The 27830-nt window shown below is 36.9% G+C and overlaps 1 protein-coding gene across 3 annotated transcripts in view; it reads left to right on the top strand.

The window, feature by feature from the left end:
• The first annotated feature begins 5800 nt into the window (after nt 1-5800).
• Nucleotides 5801-27830, top strand: part of LOC101740110 (scavenger receptor class B member 1) — a 105244-nt gene continuing 83214 nt past the window's right edge. Inside the window, exons 1-2 of one of the 3 annotated variants that reach the window (XM_062675348.1) lie at nt 5801-5959; nt 8565-8795. In XM_062675348.1, coding sequence (XP_062531332.1) covers nt 8777-8795 — 19 coding nt within the window. In that variant the 5' untranslated portion in view covers nt 5801-5959; nt 8565-8776. Of the gene's footprint in view, nt 5960-6947; nt 7081-8564; nt 8796-27830 lie in introns of those variants that run through there. The other 2 variants (XM_038019253.2, XM_038019255.2) reach the window with 2 other exon arrangements.

The raw sequence follows: 27830 nt of genomic DNA, 5'->3' as shown, positions 1-27830 counted from the left end.
AAGTGGTTACTGTCGCTCATGGATGTCAGCAATGCCAGGGGCACAGCCATCTCGCTGCCTACCATTAATAAAATAATAAATACAAAATAATATAAAAATACAAATTATTATAAGTACACGCGTACTTTGATTACACGCTAATTTTTAAATAGTCATTATTAAAAATTCATTTTGGCTATGACTATAAAAAAATTAATAATAGTTTAAAAAACTAACAATATACGCTTCTATAGAAAATCCAACTAAAAAATAGAAAATAAATTTTAATAAATTTTAATTAATAATAGTGTAAGAATAAAATATTTTATTGTAAAAAAAGCGTGGGGTGCTTTTCAGGATATTAACAAGACAAACCTTCTATTCATAAAATACTTATAACTACTGATACCATGCATTTTTTCTTTTTTTGGATTTTCTATAGAACCGTACGTACATATTTTGTTAGTTTTTGTAAACCATTATTAATTTTTTATTTTATAGTTGAATTTCAATTTTTTCAATATTTTTTTATAATATTGAATTGTCGTCGGTCCTAAATAAGTATACCAAATTTCGAGTTAATCCGACGTTTTGAAGGGGGTCAAAATCATGTTCAAAGATTCCCTTACAATCATACATACGTCTGAAGCTAATAAAAGCGTATTAAAAACCATTGATTATCTTACATTTTGGCCGGTATAAAGAGTCACTTATGTCAATCTCCGGTCCACAAACTGCGACATGATTTGACGCTGATGAAGACCAAGATCAATTATAGATACTAGATAGATAGATTTTTACTGGTGGTAAGACCTCTCGTGAATCCGCACGGGTAGGTACCACCACCCCGCGTATTCTGCCGCGAAGCAGTAATGCGTTTCGGTTTGAAGGTTGGGGAAGCCGTTATAACTATACTGAACCTTAGAACTCATATCTCCAGGTGGGTGGCGGCATTTACCTTATAGATGTCTATGGGCTCCAGTAACCACTTAACACCAGGCGGGCTGTGAGCTCGTCCACCCATATAAGCAATAAAAACTAAAATAAAAAAACTTACACACAAAGTTTAGCTCTATTGTAAGGGCAGTAAGCAAGGGAACAAGGGGGAAATCCGGTCATCGTTCTTGTCGAACCCGTTGCTTGCGACGAAGGGCTCGGCGAGTAAATTAGCCCACAGACACAGCCCACTGAGTTTTTCGGCGGATCTTCTCAGTGGGTCCCGATTCCGATCCGGCGGGAGATTCTGCGAAGCACGACTCTTGCTAGGGTTATTGTTACGACGACGTGAGGTTTGAGCCCCGTGAGCTCACCTACTTGTTAGGGTTACGTTGAAGTGGCCTCTCAAGACCATCACCTTAGGTAGGAAAGAAAAGGGAACACGCTCGTATGGTCTAATCGCATGTTACTCTAAGATCTACGTAGGTTAAAAATTAGAATGATACTAATGACGTAAACTAAATAAGGATAAGATAAAGAATGAGTAAGAATGAGTATATCAGAGGAAGTGTGAAAGTGGCCCCGGTAAACAACAAATTAAGGAGCGGACGGTTAGCGTGGTATGGACATGTGATGCGTAGAGAGAAGATGCATGTGACTAAGAGATGTATGGAAATGGTAGTGCAAGGTAGAGGGGGAAGAGGTCGACCGAAGAAGACATGGATGGAGTGTGTGAATGACGATATGAGAGAGAGAGGAGTGAGTGTTGAGACGACGGCTGATAGATGAGAATTGAAGAGAAAAATTAGCTGTGCCGACCCCACCTAGTGGGATAATGTGGAGCAAAAGAAGACTAATGACGTAAACTATGAATGATACTAATGACGTAAACTGTGAAAGCCTAATTAAGATTCATCTCTGTACTCGCGTGATCAAGCCAAATCTCACATACAACGCTTAATTTTGACCGAAACAGTTCACGTTTTTCTTAATTGCTGCGCAAATTTTACAAAGCGCGTCCGAGTGCAGTTACATTGTGGATGACGTCATTTGTGGCTTAAATATCATAGAACATCCATGTAGTTTAATTAATTATCCTTTTTAAGTGCTATATTCAAAATATTTTGTTATTATATTCAATAAATGTTCTCTCGACGATAAGATTAATTTGTGCGTATTTCAAAAATTCCGTCGCTAACACTCAGATACTAAATATAACTTTATTTACGATTACAAGTAATATTTTGGTCACGTGTGATTAATGGGATCAAACTGATAAATCGTGATGTCTCCAAAACGAATTAAAGGTCAATGGAATACACATGTGATAAGTACTTGTTGTGTGAGGAAATATAGATAATTCAAAAGAATTGCTTCACTCGTTCTTCTTGTACATAAATAGATTCGACCCACATCTAGCCTCTAATCCTATACTACACTACTATAGACACAGTCCTCTGCAGCTCTGTACTGATCCCGAGCTCTTCTCGTACACAAACAGACACAGATCCGACCTACATCTAGCCTCTAGTCCTATACTACACTACTATAGATACAGTCCTCTGCAGCTCTGTATTGATCCCGAGCTCTTCTCGTACACAAACAGACACAGATCCGACCTACATCTAGCCTCTAGTCCTATACTACACTACTATAGACACAGTCCTCTGCAGCTCTGTACTGATCCCGAGCTATTCTCGTACACAAACAGACACAGATCCGACCTACATCTAGCCTCTAGTCCTATACTACACTACTATAGACACAGCCCTCTGCAGCTCTGTACTGATCTCGAGCTCTTCTCGTACACAAATAGACACAGATCCGACCTACATCTAGCCTCTAGTCCTATACTACACTACTATAGACACAGTCCTCTGCAGCTCTGTACTGATCCCGAGCTCTTCTCGTACACAAATAGACCCAGATTCGACCTACATCTAGCCTCTAGTCCTATACTACACTACTATAGACACAGTCCTCTGCAGCTCTGTATTGATCCCGAGCTCTTCTCGTACACAAACAGACACAGATCCGACCTACATCTAGCCTCTAGTCCTATACAACACTACTATAGACACAGTTCTCTGCAGCTCTGTACTGATCCCGAGCTCTTCTCGTACATATCTGACCTAAATTTATTCCTTAAAGCCGTTATCAGCCCAGTCCTTCGGTTTCAACGTAACCGATAATCTTATTTGCAATTAATTTATTTCATTAATGGATATAATCATAATGCATACAAATCAAAGTGTTGAGGTTCATTAAGAATAATTAGGATTTGTTGAATGATTATAATTCGTTATTCTTTATCTCACACGACAACAACGATAAGTGACCCATAATATTAATATAATTAGTCAAAGATTATTCATGTCAGAACTGTTTTTGAGAGTTAGTCAAAAAATTACACACTTTCCTTGGTCTTATTGTAAGTAGAATGAATTAAGACATGGTAAAACTAAAGTAATTGATACTTTGAATGTTTTGTAATTTTTTTTATTTTTTTTATTTCTTAGATGGGTGGACGAGCGCACAGCCCACCTGGTGTTGAGTGGTTACTGGAGCCCATAGACATCTACAACGTAAATGCGCCACCCACCTTGAGATATAAGTTCGAAAGTCTCAAGTATAGTTACAACGGCTGCCCCACCCTTCAAACCGAAACGCATTACTGCTTCACGGCAGAAATAAGCAGGGTGGTGGTACCTACCCGCGCGGATTTTCAAGAGGTCCTACCACCAGTAAAAATTTTTGAATGCAAAAATCCAAAAATTGCAATGAATACGGGATGAATTTGTACACTATTTGTTATTGCAGCGATAGATTGGGACGAGACCAGCACAATTCTGTATAACGCTAAAGTCAGAATTATTTTGTATTAGCACAAATTAATTCGGAGCAAGCGCACATTTCGAAGTGTCCTTATATGTAGTAGTTTTTCTTTTAAATTTCCTATCGTTTTCAACTTTAAGAGCATAGATACTCGATTTCCAGTTCAAGGACTAAATTCAATTCAATACCCCAAGTTCATTAGTGCAACGCATGATTTATCTCACGAGAAATAGACGAGAGAGAGAATAGATTAGAGAGAAGGCGTCGTGGCCTAAAGGATAAGGCGCCTGATGTATTAGTATGCGGTCGTGTCGGTGTTTCAATCCAGTAGGAAAATACCAATTCTCCTAAGGAAATACTTTTCTAAAACATGCCAGTATAACCTCCGAGATGAAGACAGACCCGCAGAATGTACACGTGTCTGTAATTCAAGGAAATTTGATCCGATTTTGACCTTGAAATTAGGCCGTCAGTCAGCGCAAAAGTGGCCTAACCTTACCATAGCTTAGTTTGGAGATAATGAATTTTATGAGGAGAGTGGTAGACCGAGCTCAGTGATGTGGATTGGGAGAGGCTTATGTCCAGCAGTGGAAGACTGTGGTCTGATCATGATGATGATGATGAGGTTTGAATTTACTTTTACACCGCTTCGTAGTCAAAAACATTATGCGCAAAAATAACGTTTACAAAGCTGTTATTTTTATTTATTGCAGATTTTGGTGGACGAGCTCACAGCCCACCTGGTGTTAAGTGATTAGCGGAGCCCTTATACAACTATAACGTAAATGCCACCACCCACCTTGCAAGGGCGGATCTAGCTTTGGCGCCAGGAGGGGGTCACATAGTCGTGGGCAATTTAAGAACTTATAATTTAATTTTGATAACAATAGATAATAAATAAATCATGATGTTCTTCAATTAGTCCAAGTTAGTTCAAGTCCTGGAACTAGCTCAGGGGGGGGTTATGATCCCCATGACCCCCCCTGGATCCGCCGTTGCGTTGGTAAGAGGGGAGTGAGCGACGAAATGGTATATGATAGAACAGTATGGAAGGAGAAAACATATTGCGCCGACCCCAGGTGACTGGGAGAAAGGCAGGATAATGATGATGACCATAAAGAAAAAAACTTCTTCAGCTATTTGAATGGAATAAAGTTAATTGAAGCTCAATTAGAAATATCGAACTTTTGTAGTTAATACCAAATAAAACGCGCCATTAATTACAAAGATAAATGTCGCTTAAAGACATATAGCCTTTTGCCGATCAATATGGTGGTATTTCGTTTCCAAATACAGTTTTTTGTGTCGCTATTTTTTTTTATATGTAACAACTTTTTGTTTCTGTCAATGTCACCATTCCATTATCTATATATTAACACGTGAAGCAAAAACTTTGTATCCCTTTTTACGAAAATTGCGCGGACAGAGGAGTATGAAATTTTCCACACTTATAGAGAATATAGAGAAGTGCACAATGCTAATATTTTTTTTAAATAATGCGTAAAAGATACCTTAAATGAATAAAGAAAACCTTACACACACTACATATTATGTATTTAACGCACACACGCATGCATACTATTTATTGTCAAACTTTTGTTCTTGACGTGTGTTGTCAAATTGAGAATAGATTAAATATTGTTTGTCTTTGTTAATATTTTTTATAATGTAGTCTTGGCGAAATTTGTGATTATAGAAGTATAAAATACAATCATAATAGTGTACAAACTTACAATTCCAATTAATTATAGTCGAATTTCGACTACTGCTGGACCTCTAGTATATTGTTAATTTTTCGTCTTTTATTTCTCTTTTTACCAAAGCGGGTGAAGTGATTCTACTTTAGACGCGGTGATGGTTTTTGCTGTTACCACATCGCAGAAATAGGCGGGGTGGTGGTACCTACCATCGCGGAACATATTAAACGCTTGAAGCATCCAAGCGATCTGTTAATGCGATATCTAGAGTTCACGTTCTGCCTATATCATCTTTGCGACCTATTTACTCTATGTACGATAGTTATTTAATTCGTGTCAGATGAATTATTTGCTGCATTAATTCAGTTGTCTTCACACGGCGCTTTATCGCGGGCACGTGACGTATTTTTGATATTAGAATTTAATTGATAATTATTGAGAGATTCAAGCGCGCGCGTGTTTGTGTGTTTGAAAATGAGCAGTGCAGTTTTCGTTGCCCTTTTTAACGTTTTGTAAGTTTTACTTTGATTCGTTTTTGTCCTTTTTTTAAACTAGCTTGACCTCTTCCACTAGTCTAAGTAATAAAAAAGTCGTTTGATAGTTTAAATATTATGTAGGATTGGTAAGAAGGGAACTGATGAAAAGAATGAGGAACGGAGTTTTAATATGTGAGTGAGAGAAAACGGTAAGATAGAGAAAAGAGAATGATAGACAGTATGACAGAGAAAAGGAAGATGGCGAAGACGGTTAAAAATGAGCGAGGGCGTAATAAAAGTGCTAATTAATTTTTAATTATTTTTATAACAGAAGATTTTGGAACGGTGGAAGTTTTGTTCTATGCGCTGCGATCTCTATTCTATTGCTTAGGTTTGTGGACGAGCGCACAGTCCACCTGGTGTTAAGTGGTTACCGGAGCCCATAGATATCTAGAACGTAAATGCGCCACCCACCTTGAGATATAAGTTCTAAGGTCTCAAGTATAGTTACAACGGCTGCCCCACCCTTCAAACCGAAACGCATTACTGCTTCACGGCAGAAATACGCAGGGCGGTGGTACCTACCCTTGAAAATGAAACAAAGCCGCTGGACGTAGCTTCTCGGTGTCCTCCAAAAAGTCCACTGAAAAAGTCTCAGTAAATAACCACCATTTTACTGAGATTATCTTACATCCCATCTCATTTCATATTATTATACTTTCATCTCAGCTGAGATGAATGTCTCAAATTAATCATCTTCATTTCATTTTACTCCAATTATAATTTTTCATAAAAACAAGAATATAAATTAAAATAAGATTGACCTAAAGGTATAAGTTACCAGGTCATAAAATCTCTTTAAAAATATATATTTTTTATATATTACCCACATTAATCAAAATAAGAAATTTTGTAGGTATTCTTAAAAAAAAACCTGTGATTACTATTAATGTGGAAACAACATAACTCAAAATAATAAATTTGAAGGTATATATTTTAATAAAAATACGCATGATTATATTGTGGAAACATTGGCTAATCAAAACTGCTCGTAATACAATAAAGTTCAATTAAAATAAGAGCTTCAAGTGAATTTTAGTGGTCTTATTAACGACTACCTTAAACGTAATAAGTGAAATGTGATTTTAAAAGCAAAGGTAATTAATAAGTTTAATCGCGCGTGAATTAGTAAAATACATTAGTGAAAACTTCACGTAAATTGTTTCATGTGAACTTCAATAAGTGTCTTTTTTAACCGACTTCAAAAAAGGAGGAGGTTCTCAATTCGACTGTATGTTTTTTTTTATGTTTGTTACCTCATAACTTTTGACTGGGTGAATCGATTTTGATGATTCTTTTTTGTTATGTCTTAAGGTACAGATAATTTGTTTTGTATTACAATCCAGATTGATATATAGAAATATTTATAACTTAATATATTTATGACTTATAATTTCTATGGTTGTAAATTGTTCTGTGCATAAATAAAGAAAATAAAAATTCCAGTGCTTGTACGTTTTGGAGTACATAGAAAAGCTATTAGTTTAGTCAGGCGATTTTTTTATATTACTATTGGTCATCCAGTGGCCGAAATTCGACAATAATTAATTTAAATTATAAGTTTGAACATTGGCATAAGTCTATCGTGACATTTCTGTAATAATCATTGTCCTATAATCACAGATTTCGCCAAGGCTACACTATAGACAAAATAATATTAAAGACAAACAATATTAATCTATTCTCAATTTGACCACAGATTGATAAACAATAAACAAAGAGTATAAATGCGTATGTGTGTGTGTCAAATACTACAATACAATATGGTAGGGTGTGTAATGTTTTTTTATTGATTTAATGTATTAATGATACTTGATTAAAAAAATAAATTGCATTCTGCACTCCTTCTCTATATTCTCTATAAGTGTGGGAAAATTCATACTCCTCCGTCCGCGCAATTTTCGTAAAAAGCGGTACAAAGTTTGTGCTTCACGTATTAATATATAGATTTTTAACAGAAATCTCCAAACGCTTGAAGGAGGTTACACATGATGCTAAGGCTGGCTGGTACTTTGCACAGAGAGTGAGTCTGGCTGTCCAACGAGGCAACGTAGCCAGTATCTTGGGAACTGTGCCTCCTTCAAGCGCATTGGAAGATCTGTTCTACTGTGTGGGTTGAGTTATGTTAAATTATTTTGATTTGACTTTATGTTAATAATAAAATAATTGTAAATGAAAAAATAAAAAAAAAGATATGTGCATGTTTTAATAAACAATAGATTTGTTAAGACAACAATTATCAGGAAGCTCCTGCAAATATTTCACTTTGCTTGTTCAATGCCCGTTGGGAATGTCCGTGAACTTAATTAAAAGAGATTATTTTTTTCTATTGCTTAGATGTGTGAACGAGCTCACAGCCCACCTGGTGTTCAGTGGTAACTGGAGCCCATAGATATCTACAACGTAAATGCGCCACCCACCTTGAGATATAAGTTCTAAGGTCTCAGTATAATTACAACGGCTGTCTCACCCTTCAAACCGAAACGCATTACCTACCCGTGCGGACTCACAAGAGGTCCTACCACCAGTTCTTTAGACAGGAAACAAATTAATAATCATTTTTCTTTTCTTTTTGTTTCAGGTACTTCAAAAGTTTTGTTGACAATAATAACGAACAAGATTATTTTATAATACATAATAATATCAATAATATTAATAAGAACGTAAACTTTTTCAATCTGTAATATTATAGAATTCTTTTAAAAGTTAATTTCGCATCTTATATCATAGTGTGATATATACACATAATCGATTTTGTATTGTTCCAAGAATCGGAGAAGAATAACAGAGGACATGTTATTTACATTCAACCGTAAGTAGTACATTTTTATTTAAAAATAAATGGGTCGTTTTCAAATTTGAGGCGAGTTATTTGTTTTAATTCTCATTAACGTTACCGTAATTATAAGTACAGTAAGGTTGTCATGACAACAGGCGCGTGGTCCTACAATAATACCGTCCTAAATACCGTAAAATACCGTAATAAAAATCAAACCCGCAAAATTATAATTTGCGTAATTACTGGTGGTAGGACCTCTTGTGAGTCCGCACGGGTACCACCTCCCTGCCTATTTCAGCCGTGAAGCAGTAATGCGTTTCGGTTTGAAGGGTGGGGCAGCCGTTGTAACTGTACTAAGACCTTAGAACTTATATCTCAAGGTGCATGGCGCATTTACGTTGTAGATGTCTATGGGCTCCAGTTACCACATAACACCAGGTGGGCTGTGAGCTCGTCCACTCATCTAAGCAATAAAAAAAAAGTTCTATAACTATATGTTCGTAAGCACTGTTAAATTAGCAGTTATACATAAAACCTACCCCAAATCTCATTCGCATCACTGGTTCGAAATTTAAATTCTAACTTTTTTGCTATTTTTCTAGTAATGCCTGTTAAAATTCGGCATTTTTATTTAATCGGTATATATAATATAATATTGTTACGCGCTGGGGTTCGGGATAAATAAAATTCCACCAAAGTACAACTACAAAACTGTATTCAACACTTAGAACACTTAAAACACTCAACAAATACTTTAAAATTCTCAGTTCGCTTCTTCCGCTTCGCTTCAGGTGATCCGTTCGCTGTTTCGCTTCAAGTAGTTCCGATTACTAACTAACTGCGTGCCATCTCTGCAACGTTTTTATAGCCGATACCTCATCCCTAGAATTATCGAGAATAGTCCACACATCTCTAGTAGTAGTTTCCGCTATCGGTCAATAGATGGCGTTGTACTTCTCGAGCGTCCTGGGCGCTACTAGATCCTTCGATATACGTTCGACTATTCGGCGATAGATGGCGTTGCTGTTACCGGTGTAACAATACAATAATAAAGGAAAACTAACTGGATATTAGAACATTATTAAAAACAAAAGAAGTACCTACGATTTCTAAGCTTTTTAAATAAGTTCCTATTTAAATTATCATCCGTGTTGGCGTTATCAAATGCTTAAAAGGAAAATTTTTAATGAATATTATATACTTAATATTATCAATAAATGAGTGATTAACTTGATTGTGATGAAGCATTTATTATTCTGAAAGACAAAAAAAATGGAAAATTATAGAAAGTTTAAATTAATGAAATCGTTACCAAAAAGGTTACCGCAAAATTAAAAACGACCCTTTTAATGTCTATTTTTATAGTAATTTGTTTCACGACTCCAAATACAAAATTAAATATGTAACTTTATCTATTTTCATCTCTGTCGTCGCTGTTTTATTGACATTCCACGTAAAGGTAGACTGCTTTTAAAAAAGCGCAGGCGCTTCAAATTTCCTATTAAATGTAATTAATTAATTTTCTCTAAGCACATAATATACTAACTATACTTGAGACCTTAGAACTTATATCATAAGGTGGGTGGCGCATTTACGTTGTGGATGTCCATGGGCTCCAGTAACCACTTAACACCAGGTGGGCTATGAGCTCGTCCGCCCATCTAAGAAATAAAAAATAAAAAAATATACGCGTTTAGAAAATTACATTTTTATTTTATTTTATTGCTTAGATGGATGGACGAGCTCACAATATCTATATTCGGGTTAAGCGACATTTCGCTTAGCACGCGACATTTATATTTGTAGCTAGCGATTTTTTTAGTCCTATCTATGCTGATAGCCTTGAGAGGCTATATGAGCTTCGACCTAACGTGTAGGTGAGCTCACGGGGTTTAAGCCGGAGTGTTGCTAACACTGGCACTAGCAAGAGCAGTGCTTCGCAGAATCTACCACCGGATCGGAAACGCGACCCAGTGAGAAGATCCGGCGAGAAACTCAGTGGGCTGTGTCTGTGGGTTAATTCCCTCGTTGAGCCCTTCGTCGCAAGCGACGGGTTCGGCGAGGACGGTGACCGGTGCTTAACATACCTAAAAGCACCGTTTTTGGATCGGGATCCGGCCGTATATTAATATACAAGAATTGCTCGTTTAAAGGTATAAGATTTATTAGGCACACAATACCTACACATCCCATATTAAAAAGTTACATAAAAAACACAAGTAAAAAGAAACTAAATCTGGCTTGCAACATACATAAGCCATGTGCGCACGACTAAGCAAGACAAATGTGCTGAGTTTGTACACAATGTTCCTTACAACTATACGACAAAACAACACGATAACGAAAACTAATCTAACTTACAATGTAAGGAAATAATTTTATTCACAATATACATTAAACAATTACGGTACTTGACCTATTATTAACATGGAGGATGCCCTTGAACATTTTTATTATTAACTGTGGTCTTAGTGCGAATTTTTTAACGTCTCGATCGCGTAAAACTTAACTGGTTGGAACAGCTTCCCTTCGTTTGCCGCTAGGGGCGCTGTTCCAACTCCATACAAATTTGAGTTAACTTTTACGCGATCGAGAACGTTAAAAAACTTGCACTAAGCCCACAGTTATCTGTACACTTAAAGGAGTTTTAAATACTGCGGATAAAATCTATGTACTTATATTACAGTTGTTGTACAATTAATATAACAAATACATGTTGTGTACGCATCGATAAACGTAAGTGGTTATGTGTATTGCACTTTAATAAATAAATAAACAGATAACGTATGGATTTATTTTATATATTGGACGATTAGTAGAATTAAAAGAATTAGAAAGCTTACGTTGCCTATTATGTTGCCTTTAAGCGCAGACAAGTATACGGGCTACCTGATGGTTAGTGGTTTCCTTCGCCCATGGAAGTCAGCGATGCCAGAGGCAGAGCCAAGTCCCTGCATATGGCTCTCCGCAAGCCTCGTTTGAAGAAGGATGCCTTATACCAAGCGATTCGACCATGTCGGTGCTCAAAACCCGCAGACTGGTAATTTTTAATAACTTCCACGATTATGTAAAAGGTTGGGGAAAAAGTCTTTCCGCATTATAGTATGTATGAACTTGTAATAAAATCTCTTTGGCTATACTATTTGTATCTGGCTGGTTTTGGTATCATTAAAAGTTTAAATTTTAAAGAAGATAATTCCAAATTCAAATTAGGAAAATGTGTGATTTTTATTTATTTTTGGTACTGTCAAGAGGAGTAAATTTAATGAAGAAATTCGATACATTTTAAAATTTTACTACAAAAAAGGTAAAAATGCAACGCAAGCCACGAAAAAAATATGCAATGCTTATAGACCTAGTGCAGTGTCTGTGAGAGTAGCAAAAATTTGGTTTAAGCGTTTTTAATCCGGAAATTTTGATGTCAAAGATGCACGTCGCTCTGGTTGCCCTATTACGGATAAAATGGAAGCCACTTTTGAAAAAGTAGAGCAAGATCGGCATATCAGTAGTTACGACGTGCTGAAGAACTGGGAATTGACCACAAAACAGTTTTGGCGCATTTGAAAAAAACAAGGCAGTTTTGGCGCTTTTGAAAAAAAACTGCTGGACGTAACTTCTCGTGATCCTCCAAAAAGTCCATAAAAAAATATATTTCATCCCATATCTTTTCATTTAGTTTCATGCCAGTTGATTAATGTCTCTAATTAATCATCTTCATTTCATTTCACTCCATATTATCATTTTTCATAAAATTAATAAATAATATATTCATAATAATATCGACGCTTGAAAGGCAAACGTGACTAAGCGACAATGCGTGAACTTTACAGTAGACTAATTTAAAGTTGTAATACCTGAAAAAAATTATGTTTTAACGAATCTAGCTGTAGTATTGAAATTATTTTACTAGACCTAGAAATATATTTTTTTTGCGCATCGAATATGGTAATTGCCTATCATTTATGTACAATATTGTCGCTTAGTCATGTTTGCCTTTCAAGCGTCGATATAATAATAATAATGGAATGAATTCAAGGTGGGTGGCGCATTTACGTTGTAGATGTCTATGGGCTCCAGTAACCACTTAACACCAGGTGGGCTGTGAGCTCGTCGACCCATCTAAGCAAAAAAAAAGAAAAGATAACTATCCCGCGAATACGGAGAACAAATAACAAACCACAAATTATTGTCGAATTTCGACTATTGAGGGACCACTGGTTTTGATAAAAGCGTTCACATTTGAAACACATTCATACAAAAATCATTGAGATAGTTCGCTGGGTTAAATCACTGAGCTACTTAAACTCTATTTCAATTATGAAGTCCCATGAGACATATGTTATTAATATGTTATTGTGTGTGTGAATTAATTGTTTAATGATTTACGATTGATTGTGTATTTTTTAAATGATGTTTACAATCATGATCAAAAAATGATTATTATTTCAAACTAGCTGATCCGGTAGACTTCGTAGTGCCTCAATCGATAAATAAAAGACTTAAACTTTTGTATAAAATAAACTTCAAACAAACAAAAGGAATCCGTCCGACGGGGGACACATCAAAGGGAAAACAAAATTGTTATTTTTATTGATAATCCGAGCATTTTCATATTTATCTACCTTTTAAAACCTTCTCTGGACTTCCGCAAATAATTCAAGACCAAAATTAGCCAAATCGGTTCAGCCCTTCTCGAGTTTTAGCGAGACTAACGAACAGCAATTCATTTTTACGAGCATTTTCATATGTATCTACCTTTTAAACCTTCTCTGGACTTCCGCAAATAATTCAAGACCAAAATTAGCCAAATCGGTTCAGCCGTTCTCGAGTTTTAGCGAGACTAACGAACAGCAATTCATTTTTATGTACATATATATATATATATATATATATATAGATAGATAGATAGATTATGCGAAACGTGAGGAATTATGTACGTTCTAAGAAGTGTCAAAAGAGACTTCGTAATTGGAATAGAGTATAGTAGTATATACGTAGTAATTCGTTAGTGATCGTCGAATTTTTACGGTGGGTCGCGATTCCGATCCGGCGGTAGATTCTGCGAAGCATTGCCCTTGCTAGGGCAGAGGTTCGCAAATTCTCTTAGGCCGAGCTCCGTGAGTTCGCCTATCAGTGAAGTCAGAGGCTACAGGAAGGGAGGCTATAAGTACGCATAGGAAAAATCACCGAGATACGCTAATAGACCTCATTAAAGCTACATTATCTCCAAACAATAAGGAAGGAACTGTGTCTTGATAAAAGTTTATTTTTAAATTTTGTCAATGTTTTTAATTACCAATTGATCGTTGTGTTATTAATTAACATCGTTTATGAAAAAGAATTACTAATTGATTTTTGTGAAATCCGGCGCCAATAATATTTACGTTTATCTATTGAGGCCAATGTGTGTTGTCGATTTTATGAATAATACAAGACTTTTAAACAAACAAAAAGTCGAATTTAATAGATGAGAATATCATCAATGTATATACTCGAAGTTTAATATGCATTGTTAAGGATAATTCAAAAACTACCGCTCAAATCTTGACGAAAAAACAATAGATTTAAACTTAAAAAATCATCGTGAAGGCTGTAGAGATGTAGGCTGTAGAGATGAGTCGGTTTTATCAGAACAGATCCGTGTATTAGGTATTGTACGAGATTAGTCTGCACCTAATCCCATTTTGTGAATTTGTATTAGGGTAAACCAAAAAAAACCTTTTTTTCTTTCTTTATGTACTACGAAAATATCGTCCAAGATGACGAAAAAAACAATTCTGGTAAAGTTTGAAATCTTATTATTAATATTTAGAGATGCCGCCCCTTCGTGGTTGTTGATTTCCTATTTAAATAACATGGGATTTTGTTTTGCTTTGGAATTTTATTATATATCAACGAATTATCGTGTAGTAAAAAAAATACATCTTTTTGCAGGTAATTAAACGGCGCACAAAATAAAAACTGAATTAATTTTTTGCTAAGTCAACTCGGTTAAAAGTTATTCGCAGTTAAAGTTATACAAAAATTATACATGATGAATTTCAAAATTTTTTATACTTTTTTTATAAAAAAATGGCTTAAAAGCATAAAGCAACAAAAAATTTTCGTTTTTACTTTCCATATTTGTTAAGTTTGCACCCTAATGTGTGTAACCCACCTGTTCCACCTAATCTTCGTATTCTTAAAACATAAAATCGAATGTTCAGCATAGGCTCCCACCTGTTCCTGCGCTATCTCACTCACTCACGCGTTGCAACGTATGTCACAATCCCTAAATGCCTAATCCTAATCATTCAAATAATGATCCAACGATCACATTCATCAAATCCTAATAACGAACTCAGAACTTGAGATTAGGAATAGGCAGATTGAGATTGCTTGCTAAGTAAAGTATTGGTTGTGAATCAGATTAGGAAGATTATGTGGATTAGGTATTTGGATTATGTATATCTAAAGATTAGGAACAGGTGGACCTAGTATCTGATTTACCTAGTATGACCCGCCTCTACTAGGCTGTACTACAGTTTTTTCACGGGAGCGGTTAACCGCTATAACCGCAAACCGTTCAAGATGCATACTTGAAGTTTGAAGATGGATTTTTTTTAGTTTTTTTTATTGCATAGATGGGTGGACGAGCTTACAGCCCACCTGGTGCTAAGTGGTTCCCGGAGCCCATAGACATCTACAACGGAAGTGCTGCCACCAACCTTGAGATATGAGGTCTAAGGTCTCAGTATAGTTACGACGGCTGCCCGACCCTTCAAACCGAAACGCTTTACTGCTAAACGGCAGAAATAGGAAAGGTGTGGTACCTACCCGTGTGTCTCACAAGAGGTCCTATCATCAGTGAAAAAGCAGTATGTATTGTAGCTCTGGTAATAAGAAATAGAAAAAAAAAAAGACGTCAAAAAAAATTTCGAATACTGTATTGGGTCTATCCACTTACCAACCGTTGATTTGATCTTGTTTCATAAGAAAATTCGAATTTTAAGAAAACATCCGGCGAACTTTTCCAATTGCTATCAGATGTCAATAACCAGCTCCGACAACATTTTGCTCAATGTGCGTCCATACATCATCTTCGTGGATGCAAAGACGAATGGCAATTTTTTACCTGAACGTTTTAAAAGGCGTCTTAGATTAAGCTGATATAAACGAAATTTAATTATTTTATTTGCTTGTTTTTTATACGATGTTAGATTTACGTGGCAAAGCCACGAAAAAATGTAATAAGCTTTTAATTCGATTTTTGTGTACTTCCGGTTTAATATATTTGTAAAGGATGGCATTAATACTATTGCCACAAAAAAGGCCGTATTTTTGATAAATATTTTCATAAATTATTTAAAATGATAAATAATCTATATATTAATATGTGAAGCAAAAACTTTGTATCCCTTTTTACGAAAATTGCGCGGACGGAAGAGTATGAAAGTTTGCACACTTATAGAGAATATAGAGAAGAAGTGCACAATGCTAATATTTTTTTAAAATAATGCATAAACGATACATTAAATCAATAAAGAAAACATTACACACACTACATAACATAGTATTTGACGCACACACGGATGCATACTATTTATTGTCAAACTTTTGTTCTTGACGTCTGTGGTCAAATTGAGAATAGATTAAATATTGTTTGTCTTTATTAAAAAAAATTATAGTGTAGCCTTGGCGAAATTTGTGATTATAGTATGTGTACAAACTTATAATTCCAATTAATTATAGTCGAATTTCGACTACTGTGGGACCTCTAGTAATATTAATTATCTATAAAATAACTAAATAATAGTAATGGTAGCACTGCAGATGACAATAATCTTAACAGTATGACAACTGATTCTATAGTCTACTCTAATAAATTAGCGTTGCAAGCCTTCGTTCATCGCAAATATGTAACTCTGGCGTTCAAAGGCTAAAAGTACTTATCTCTGACACGCACTTTTACACATTTACAAAGAAGAAAGAACAAACTACATAATATGTATATGTACCTAGGTAGCTCTGCAATTGCTAAGGGTACCTATTTACTCGAGTACTATTAGAGGTGTATCCTTGGTCCATCTATGATAATGAAACTAAAAATATTATTTAAACATATCGTTTACTTATTTTTTCAATTTGTTTTATAGTCCGTACCTACAAAAATTAGAGACATCTATTATTGATAGATAGCCTCAAATTATAAAGTAAAAACGTTAATATCTTTTTTTGTGACTTTCTCATAACCAAAATATTTCTGATTAAGCTTAAGCTATGTTATTCCTATCGTTTTAGCATTTTTTTTTATTTCAAGACGCCTCAAATAGATATCAGGTAAAATGTTGTATAGAAAGCTGCCATTGTTCTTTCGCAAAATATGTGTCACAAATAAAAAAAAAAACCGCCAGCGGTTACTTACGCTTAGTCTGTGTGCGCCCACTTAGTTCTATGTTCTATCTATCTATCTTAGTTATATCTATCACGAAAAATTTTAAAATTTTAAAATTTGGAATAATTGTCTTAAAATAAGAAAATCTTCAGCTATTTCAATGGAGTAAACTTAAATGAATTCAAAACGCACCTCTAATTACGAGGATATTAATGTCGCGTGTTAAAAGAAATGTCGCTTCTAAACTATATAGCCTTCACCCCTCGATTTAAAATCGACGCTTGAAAGGCAAACGTGACTAAGCGACAAAGCGTGAACTTTACAGTAGACTAATAATTTAAAGTTGAAATACTTGAAAAAAATCTATTTTAACGAATCTAGCTGTAGGATTGAAATGATTTTAATAGAACTAGAAATATATTTTTTTTGCGCATCGAATACCAATACTTTACTTAGCAAGCAATCTCAATCTGCCTATTCCTAATCTCAAGTTCTGAGTTCGTTATTAGGATTTGATGAATGTGATCGTTAGATCATTATTTGAATGATTAGGATTAGGCATTTAGGGATTGTGAGATACGTTGTAACGTGTAAGTGAGTGAGATAGCGTAGGTATGCTGAATATGCGTTTTTTTTTTTTTTTCGTTTTTTTTTTTGCTTAGATGGGTGGACGAGCTCACAGCCCATCTAGTGTTAAGTGGTTACTGGAGCCCATCGACATCTACAACGTAAATGCGGCACACACCTTGAGATATAAGTTCTAAGGTCTCAGTGTAGTTACAACGGCTGCCCTACCATTCAATCCGAAACACATTACCGCTTCACGGCAGAAATACGTAAGGCGGTGGTACCTACCCGCGCGAACTCACAAGAGTTCCTACCACCAGTTGTAATATCCCGTTTTAAAAAAGAATCGCGAATGTATCGTAAGTTTCTCTTTGTTCCACTGAAATCTTTACACATTTTTTTCTGGCGGTAGGACCTCATGTGAGTTCGCACGGGTAGGTACCACCACCCCGCCTATTTCTGCCGTGAAGCAGTAATGTGTTTCGGCTTGAAGGGTGGGGCAGCAGACTATACTGAGACCTTACAACTTAAATCTCAAGGTGGGTGGCGCATTTTCGTTGTAAATGTCTATGGGCTCCAGTAACCACTTAACACCAGGTGGGCTGTGAGCTCGTCCACCTAAGCAATAAAAAAAAAACCATTAATTACGTTTGTATCGTTCAGTCCTCTCCAACGTTAAACTTCTCAAACAATCACATTACGACGACGCTTATCGCGGTATTTTCCGCGCAGTTTTCCGAATCATACTATAACGTTCCGTGTAATTACACGTAATGTTGGCCTGCGACTTGTTGGAAACATACAAACAACGCTCCGTACGTACTATAATAATAGTTCAGTTATTAAAACCTGACTGGTACATTATTCATCTTGTGGCGACTCACTTACTCGCCACTACTTGGGCAACCGCCTTACAATTCAACAAAATCGCTGTGCTACCTATCGTTCGTGTCGGTGCTTTACTACTCCTATATGTTATTTCTTTATCGTACCACTCCTGTTATAGTTTGTTTGCGTACATACTTATCTTCAATAAACCATTTAAAGCAGTACATATTTGTACTCACTGTGTATAACATCCTTCGTGTCAGCGCCTACCTAATACAGTTAGAAGCAGAACTACAACAACTGCATCTACAATCTCTATAATATCGCATAGATCTTGTGTACTAATTTTATAGCCTAACGCAATACACTAATTCTAGTGCAGATGGAAAAATGGTCCGGGACAAGACATAAAAAAGTGAGATGTGAGACTGGATCCAAGTCTTAGATCCCAGTCTTTATTCCCGGGGTATATTTTCCGTGAATATGCCGCAAATACAGAAGCCGTTAATATAGAAAAGCGCATTTACAAAGGATATTCGGCTGGATACTTACATATAGAAATCCTTTTTATTAACATATGTGTACCGGTTGGAGCCACGAATAAAGAAATCTTTAGCGGCGAATCTATGAATTGAGTCTTATTTTTTGCAATCCGCGAATAGTGAAAACGCGAATGAAGGAAGAGCGAATAAGGAAGGATCTTTTATTGTATAGCGATAAGGAATGAGTCACTGTACGCAAATTCATCGTCCATTAAAATATTTAATTTATTAGACGACGGATAGCGTGATTTTGATATGCGATGCGTATAGAGAAGATGCATGTGACTAGGAGATGTATGGAAATGGTAGTGCAAGGTAGAGGGGGAAGAGGTCGACCGAAGAAGACATGGATGGAGTGTGTGAATGACGATATGAGAGAGAGAGAGGAGTGAGTGTTGAGATGACGGCTGATAGAAGAGAATGGAAGAGAAAAATTAGCTGTGCCGACCCCATTATTATTATTATTTTAAGGTGAAGAAAAAGAAGAAGATTAGACACCTGAGAATTCGTGTACGCATTCTGCGCCAAAAGATTTAAGACCTAGTTATGTTCTGACTGCCCTGACACGGTGGTGTCAGTAGGTAGCTTTTTTCTCCCTACCCATTCCCCTAAAACGCTAATCCAGCTACGCTCGGGCGGGTAGGTGAGCTCACGGGCTTGTAGAGATATACGACAAAGGGAAGATCTTCCACCGAGCGGGTGACATTGCTCGGTAGACCGACGGTCCGAATGTTGTTATTCGGAACTTGTACATATGCAATCATGTCTTGAAAATGTCGTAAGCGAGATTCAGGCATCTGTCAATTATCTTGCGTTGTATGATAGCTATCCGCCCCAGGCTCAACCTGAGAGAAATTGCTAACACTAACCCTAGCAAGAGCAGTGCTGCGCAGAATCTACCACCGGATCGGAATCACAGCCCACTGAGAAGATCCGGCGAGAAACTCAGTGGGCTGTGTCTATGGATTAGTTCGCTCGCCGAACTCTTCGTCGTAGTCGACGAGTTCGACGAGGACGGTGGCCGATGCTTGAGGGTCCTAAAAGCACCGACAGTGAATCCGGGAGATCCGTTAAAACATGCTTCGGGCGATGGCGTGGGTTCGATTTTCACACAGGGCAAACATTCCTGTGATGAACCGGTTTGTTTGGTCTTTATCTGGGTGTTTAATATACATGTTTATTTTTATCTCCGTTATTTTTGTTCCCGTGGTACCGGTTATCTGGCTCCTAGTTTGGAACCGCATAGCCGGATGTAACTTGTACCCGGTTATTATATTACATACGAATAGACGTACCCAGCTGGGTTGGTGTGGAGTTACAAACAGACCGTACGTACGGCTTTGGCATGTCCGATAATTATTACTATATCTATTGAAATCTAGCGAGAGCCGAATACAATTGCACAAATACTTTTGAATTTTTTTTATTGCTTAGATGGGTGGACGAGCTCACACCCCACCTGGTGTTAAGTGGTTACTGGAGTCCATAGACATCTACAACGTAAATGCGCCACCGATCTTGAGATATAAGTTCTAAGGTCTCAGTATTGTTACAACGGCTGCCCCACCCTTCAAACCAAAACGCATTACTGCTTCACGGCGGAAATAGGCAGGGTGGTGGTACCAACACGTGCGGACTCAGAAGAGGTTCTACCACCAGTAAATTCTCCAGCATATCTCACGCTAGGTTTGGTATTACGGCGAGCCAAATTAAAACTGAGAATAAAAATTCTGGTGATCTTAGTTCAGAATTTTAAGTTAAATTGACAAAGACAACCAGAATAAACTTTGCGTATACGGAAAGGATATGACGTCTTATGATAGGACGTCTTACGAACTTGTGAGGCCCAATTCATTCAACTAAGACAGAAATCTTTGGGGTCATTGCATCTCTAAAATATTTCCCAAATGTTAATACCAACTGAAATGCCACTCTTATTTCGAGAATTGCATCGAACCACAAACAAACCGTGGAACGAATAAATCTAAATATTATATTCGGTGTATTTTTTAATAAGCACCGTGCTCGAAGCGATCCGGGTTTTTTCCTTAGACCTATTAGAATTCTGACGTCATTATTAAGGTCGCCCGTACAAGTTGACGGCAGCGTTGTTTTTCTTTTAAACTCCGTTCGCATTCTTGTAGTCAATCACCCTTTTGGTTCGAGATTTAAGCGCTTTATAGTTTTTAATTTTTCTTTGACGAATTTCTATTTTTACTAGATGGACATCGCAGTAGTCGAAATTCGACTATAATTAATTGTAATTGTAATTTTGTACATTATTATGATTGTATTTTATACTTCTATCATCACAAATTTCGCCAAGACTACACTATAAAAAATATTAACAAAGACAAACAATATTTAATCTATTCTCAATTTGACAACAGACGTCAAGAACAAAAGTTTGACAATAAATATTATGCATGCGTGTGTGCGTCAAATACATGGTATGTAGTGTGTGTAATGTTTTCTTTATTGATTTAATGTATCTTTTACGCATTATTTAAAAAAAATATTAGCATTGTGCACTTCTTCTCTATATTCTCTATAAGTGTGGAAAATTTCATACTCCTCCGTCCGCGCAATATTCGTAAAAAGGGATACAAAGTTTTTGCTTCACGTATTAATATATAGATTTAAACTCCTTCTTTTATTACATCCATTATTTCGATTCTATCATTTACATAATATCAACATTTACGTTAAGATTTAGATTTCAAATGTCAAAAAGATACAATATTTTAGTCATTTAGATTTTAAATGCCAAAAAGATTGATATCTTTCCTAAATCCTAAGAATTCATAAATCTTTATTCGTTTTGTGTTATTATGCGTTTTTTTTATTGTAATAGATAAGCGATCATAGTCGCTCATAGACATCAGCAATGCGACATCTTTTTTGAGACAGAGATCTTTTTTGCCACGTACCATCCGGCTATGGAATGAGCTCCCCTCCACGGTGTTTCCCGAGCGCTATGACATGTCCTTCTTCAAACGAGGCTTATGGAGAGTATTAAGCGGTAGGCAGCGGCTTGGCTCTGCCCCTGGCATTGCTGAAGTCCATGGGCGACGGTAACCACTCACCATCAGGTGGGCCGTATGCCCGTCTGCCTACAAAGACAATAAAAAAAAAAAAAAAAAAAAAAACATGGCCGGGCCTTGTGCTTAGGACTTGCGATTAAGACTTTTATTCAAACTAGTGGACCCCCCCCCAGTAGTCGAAATTCGACTATAATTAATTGAAATTATAAGTTTGTACAATATTATGATTCTATTGTCAAAGACTATTAATATTCTATAATCATAATCCCAGATTTCGCCAAGACTATACTTTAGAAAAATATTAGTAAAGACAAACAATATTTAAACTATTCTCAATTTGACTGCACACTGTAAGCAATAAGAAAAGTTTGACAATAAACAAATAGTACCTATGCATGCGATGTGTGTAATGTTTTTTTATTGATTTAATGTATTTTTTAGGCATGATTTAAAAAAAACATTAACATTCTGCACTCCTTCCCTATATTCTCTATAAGTGTGGTCAATTTCATACTCCTCCGCCGGCGCAATTTTTTTAAAAAGGGGTATAAAAGTTTTTGGTTCACGTATTAATATATAAATACCGAGTACCTTCGGGACGTCAATAGGGTATGTTTTTTCCTGTCAAGAAGCTTTCCAAGCTTTGTAAAGGTAACAGTATGTCCGCGTACGGCGTAGGTATGATGGATGACGCAAAAGCTCCAACCCTAAGTCTTATAGCTTAGAGACCCTCTGTTGTGGCGTATGAAGTCGAGCATTGTCGTGTAGGAGCAGCGGGAACGAGCGATTGACCAAGGCTGGTCGGAGATTCGCGAGCTTCTCCATCATTATGTCCAGTTCCTTATATTACATCCGCAGCAATGCTGGTGCCATTTGGCATGAAGTTGTGTTAAATTATACCGGCCCTAGACCACGAGTAAGAGTAAGTAAGACGGTAAGTTTTCGTTTGGAACATTACCTGCGTGCTGAAGCAGGGTCTAGCCCAGGGGTTCCCAAACTTATTATATCTACTGGTCACTTTGAGAATAAATTATTTTTTAGCGCCCCTATTTTTTCAACTACTTAAAAACCACTATAGCGAAGGCTCAGTCGGTGTCTAAGAGTCCTCCTAGATGAAATTATAAATCGCCTCCCAAGCCTCTACACAACGCCCCCGTTTTTTTCTGGGTCTCTTACCGCCCTCCTTTAGGCCTGCAGCGCCCACAGTGGGTCTAGCCTAAACGATGACCGTTTACGATTTTCAAAAATAATGCATTTATCGTCGCAAGTGACAATGCGGTCAAAAATATCTTAGTTTTCTATGTCTTTTAAGCAACGCAAGGCACTCCTTAACGCGTTCGACATTCTGGGTATCTTTCAGTTCGTACTGCATCCGCTAAAAAAAAATTAGTACCTTGTCAATTTGAGCCAAATGATCCAATATCGTTTGGCTTCCGCTCATATCATCATTATTCTGCCTTTCTCCCAGTCGCCTGGGGTCGGCGCAACATTTTTTCTCCTTTAATATTCTTCTATCATATACCATTTCTTCGCTCACTCCCCTCTTACCCATATCGTCTTTCACGCAATCCATTAATTTGTTCTTAGGTCTACCTCTTCCTCTATATCCTTCCACATTCATAGTTAACATTCTCTTACCAACCTCATATTCATTTCGTCTCATCACATGTCCATACCATCCCAAACGCGCACTTCTCAGCTTCTCTGTTGGCTCTATGGCATCGTTTGGCTTCCACTATCGCCTTTAGTTTTTCGTTGTAGTCTTCAGTTTTTGGGAAACCACGGGGTTCGTTAAATGGATAAAAATATTCCGTTTCGGTTGCGATTAAAACAAAAAAACACGTCTTGCATTTGTTTCTAGTGTTCACTGCTTACACGTCATTAAAGTTGTGAGTCGTTATGTGCGTCATTGCTACCGGGAAGAAACTAAAATATCATAAAACTCGTATTTTGATCGTGTCCATATTAATTAAAAATATAAATAAATGTAGCTAAAACAAAACCACTAATCTATAAACAAATCGCTAATTGGGAAATACCCATCCATGTTTTCAAAATAAAATTCCATTCAATTTTGAATTTATTGGCAGTCGGATTTTAAATAACGTTTCCAAATGGCCAGTGTGTGTAAAATGACAACTTCATAGGTCAACATTATTATTTTCGGAATATGCTTTTAAACTGCATGTCAGAATATATATACCAAATAATATTATTGTTACGAACGCGAGCCTGTCTGTTTATTGAGTCTTTACGTCCCAAATCAATGAACCGATTTCAACGAAATTGGACATGGAAATAGTTCGAACGCTGCGAAAGACAACAGGCTGGCTACCTTTAAGTAACTAGTGGTCGGATCTCTTGTGAGCCCACGGGTAGGTACCACCACCCCGCCTATTTCTGCCGTGAAGAAGTAATGCGTTTCTATTTGAAGGGTAGGGCAACTGTTGTAGCTATACTTGAGACCTTAGAACTTATATCTCTAGGTGGGTGGCGCGTTTACGTTGTAAATGTCTATGGGCTCCAGTAACCACTTAACACCAGGTGGGCTGTGAGCTCGTCCACCCATCTAAGCAATAACAAAATAAATAAATAAAGTAAGCTGTCGTATCGCCTACGCAAGCGACGTAGCGAGTAGAAGGAAACACAATACGGAAATACAAATTACATGCGCTGGAAACTAAACTAATTGTTCTTCCTCTCATTCTAAAGCTTACGTTAGAGAAAGAGAGACAAAACTTAACTTTCTATAAAAGTAATTTATTAAATCATCTTCCTTCCATAGCTTCTACTGGGACGGAAACTTCATGTTATAAGTATCAAACATGTCTGCAATAGAAATAATCAACGTCTACGTAAGAAGCCTTTGAAGGTTTTTTAGCATTTATTATTATACAAAACTGTTTTGTATCTTTGTACGAGGAAATTAATTCAAAGCACGACGGTTATAAATTAAAAAGTGCACAACATTAATAAAGTTTATAAATAGATAAGACTCGTTTTTTGATTAAAGCATTTTGGTTTGATGATTTGCCTTTGTTTGTTAATGCAAGACTCCGTGTCATGTGTGTGTGGCGTAGGCTCTGTGAGTCCGCGTGTCCCTGCGACTAGTCGCGCTCCACGTGACAGTGCACTAGTATGTCCCGCACTCTGCCGGTGCACACATCATGTGTGTGTAGCGTAGGCTCTGTGAGTCCGCGTGTCCCTGCGACTAGTCGCGCTCCGCGTGACAGTGCACTAGTCTGTCCCGCATTCGGCCGGTGCACATATGTGGGTTTTCTGAGGTCGTGCTTATGATCTTGAATTTTATTGATTCTATCTTTATTTACAACTTCCGAAGCCAAATCCTTAATTATTTTCTAGTCTAAAAGAGAAGGATTATAATCTTTAATTCTAGGTCAATCCGTAGACGTACGTTGAACGTCTTTAATGAGTAACTAGACCGTGTATCTTGGTTTTATAAACATTAAATTATAATTCAGAAAGTATGTACACACGTTGCATTTTCCCAGAATAACGTTTATGTTAATAATACATGCAATAGGCGATGAAGGATCTATTCTACTTTGGGCTTACGTATGATCCGCTCTTGGCCTGAATCGCCAAAGGAGTAAGCCAAATTGAATCTGTATACTAGGGAGATTGAGAACTTTAATTTCCCCTGCGGGACTTCGGTTATTCCACGAGGAGAGCTGTGAAGAATTGAGATGATGCGTCATTTCGTTTTTGCCGCAACGCCTAGCACTCGAGTGGAGTTCATCTATGCTATCTAGACCCACAAAGTTAAGACATAGTATGGTCAAGACGCAGAAAAACGCAGGATAGAATATTATGGAGAACCCTTGGGGAGGCCTATGCTATACAGCAAGACGATCAAGAAACCCGTGTCGAATAATAAAACTAGATAATAAATGTAACTTAAATTACATTTGTCTTATCTTATCTTATCTTATGGCCAAGACAGGTGGTACAGGCTTTGGAGCGAATCCACGGTGTCGCCTGAGCGCTAAAATATATCCTTCTTCAAAGAAGGCTTAAAGACAGTTTTTTTTTTATGATTGAAAGATTATCGTTATCAAGGAGATCTTTCCAGTGTTCACCAGGACAGGTGGGCGAGCAAAGGCTCAGCCAGGAGGGGTGGGATTGGCTAACAGCTGTCCGAGCGCCTCTAAAGGAGATCTAACAACTCAAGAGCAGCTGCTTCGCGAATGAATCTATTACCGGATCGGAATCGCGACCCACTGAGAAGATCCGATGAGAAACTCAGCGGGCTGATGCTTAGGTTAGGTTGCACGTCGGCTACCGTTGTCTCTAAGCCTGCTCCTAGTGTTAGAGCTGATGGCGTCTAATGCAAGAGTTATTGGATCTAATGGATCTGTAAGGACGGGCTAAAGACGGTTAGCGTTAGACACCGCCTTGATCATGCTCTTGACATTGCTTATACACAAGAACGACGGTGACCTTTCTGTACCTTAATGATCATATACTCTTCTGTATCTAATATGTAGTTGAACAAAAATCTTGCTTATAGGTCGTCAATACATACTCTATTCTACAAACACAATAAATAACTATGACACAACTTCGTTCATCTCTGTAGATTTCATATAAAATAGCCTTAAAAGAAAAAGACAATAGATAAACTGGGAACATGAGAAGGTTCTGCGGTTTTCCTGCAATGTAAAAGGTTAATTTGCATTGATCATTGAACACTACAATTTATTGTTTTTTAATGTAAATTCGCGTGACTAATGCAACTTGTACATAACAATGTATTTTTTATTAGATCGCGTGGGATTATTACGACTCGGGTTTTTTTTTGTATTCGAAGGCAGTCCGGCTAACCGCCACCTAATGGTCAGCTGTAACTGTCAGTCTGTGAATTTTATTTATTGAGATTTATAACCTTCATTTTGGTAATATTCATCAAAATTTGCAAGCAAACAATCTACCTGCGTCTGTAATGATTGCACTTTTATTGATAATTAATTGATAACTGATTAAATTAAGCTTTTTCAACCTGATGAAGAAATAAGCTGTCTTCCCGAATGTATGACAAATTATCCATGAAACACAAAAGTTTGAGGACCTCTGGTATTGATAAACAGCGCCATCTAGTATTAATGATATATAAACGCTTCGATACAGGGCGTTACGTGACATTAATATAGTATCGAAAAATATTGTTTGTTATTTTTGCCAGTTTAAATAGACGACGAACATATTGTTTTGAGTATGGAGGTACTCACTGACGTCAACAATGTCACGAGCATTGCCAAGTAGCAGTCTATTGTTGAGGATTCTTCTCAAACTTCCTATGAAGAAACATATCATTTGCTTCGATGGCGGGCGGTACGTTTGGTTAAACGATATGACGGGATCATCCCACACAATTCCTCAACTTCCCATAGAGGATACGGTACAGAACATAGGAGGAACAGAAGTTCAGCAGACCTAGACGCTCATAATACGCTCTTTATAATCAAACTTCTTTGTATTAATTGCCCTGAAAGTGTTCATACTGATTTTTCTCAGATTGATTCGTGGATCAAGGCTTACCACGACTCCCTGTCCTCAGACTTCTTGACTGCCTATGCAGATCTGTGAAGATTTTTTTTCTGTCCATAATGCGTCGTTCCCCCCTCAAACCTTTATCTTCCCCTTGTTCCACATTGTGTGGAGTCGGCGCAGCACGTATCATGCTAGATAGGGA

The sequence above is a fragment of the Bombyx mori genome, chromosome 23 (genome assembly GCF_030269925.1).
Source record: "Bombyx mori chromosome 23, ASM3026992v2".
NCBI lineage: Eukaryota > Metazoa > Arthropoda > Insecta > Lepidoptera > Bombycidae > Bombyx > Bombyx mori.
This window is presented reverse-complemented; position numbering and strand designations above follow the sequence as displayed.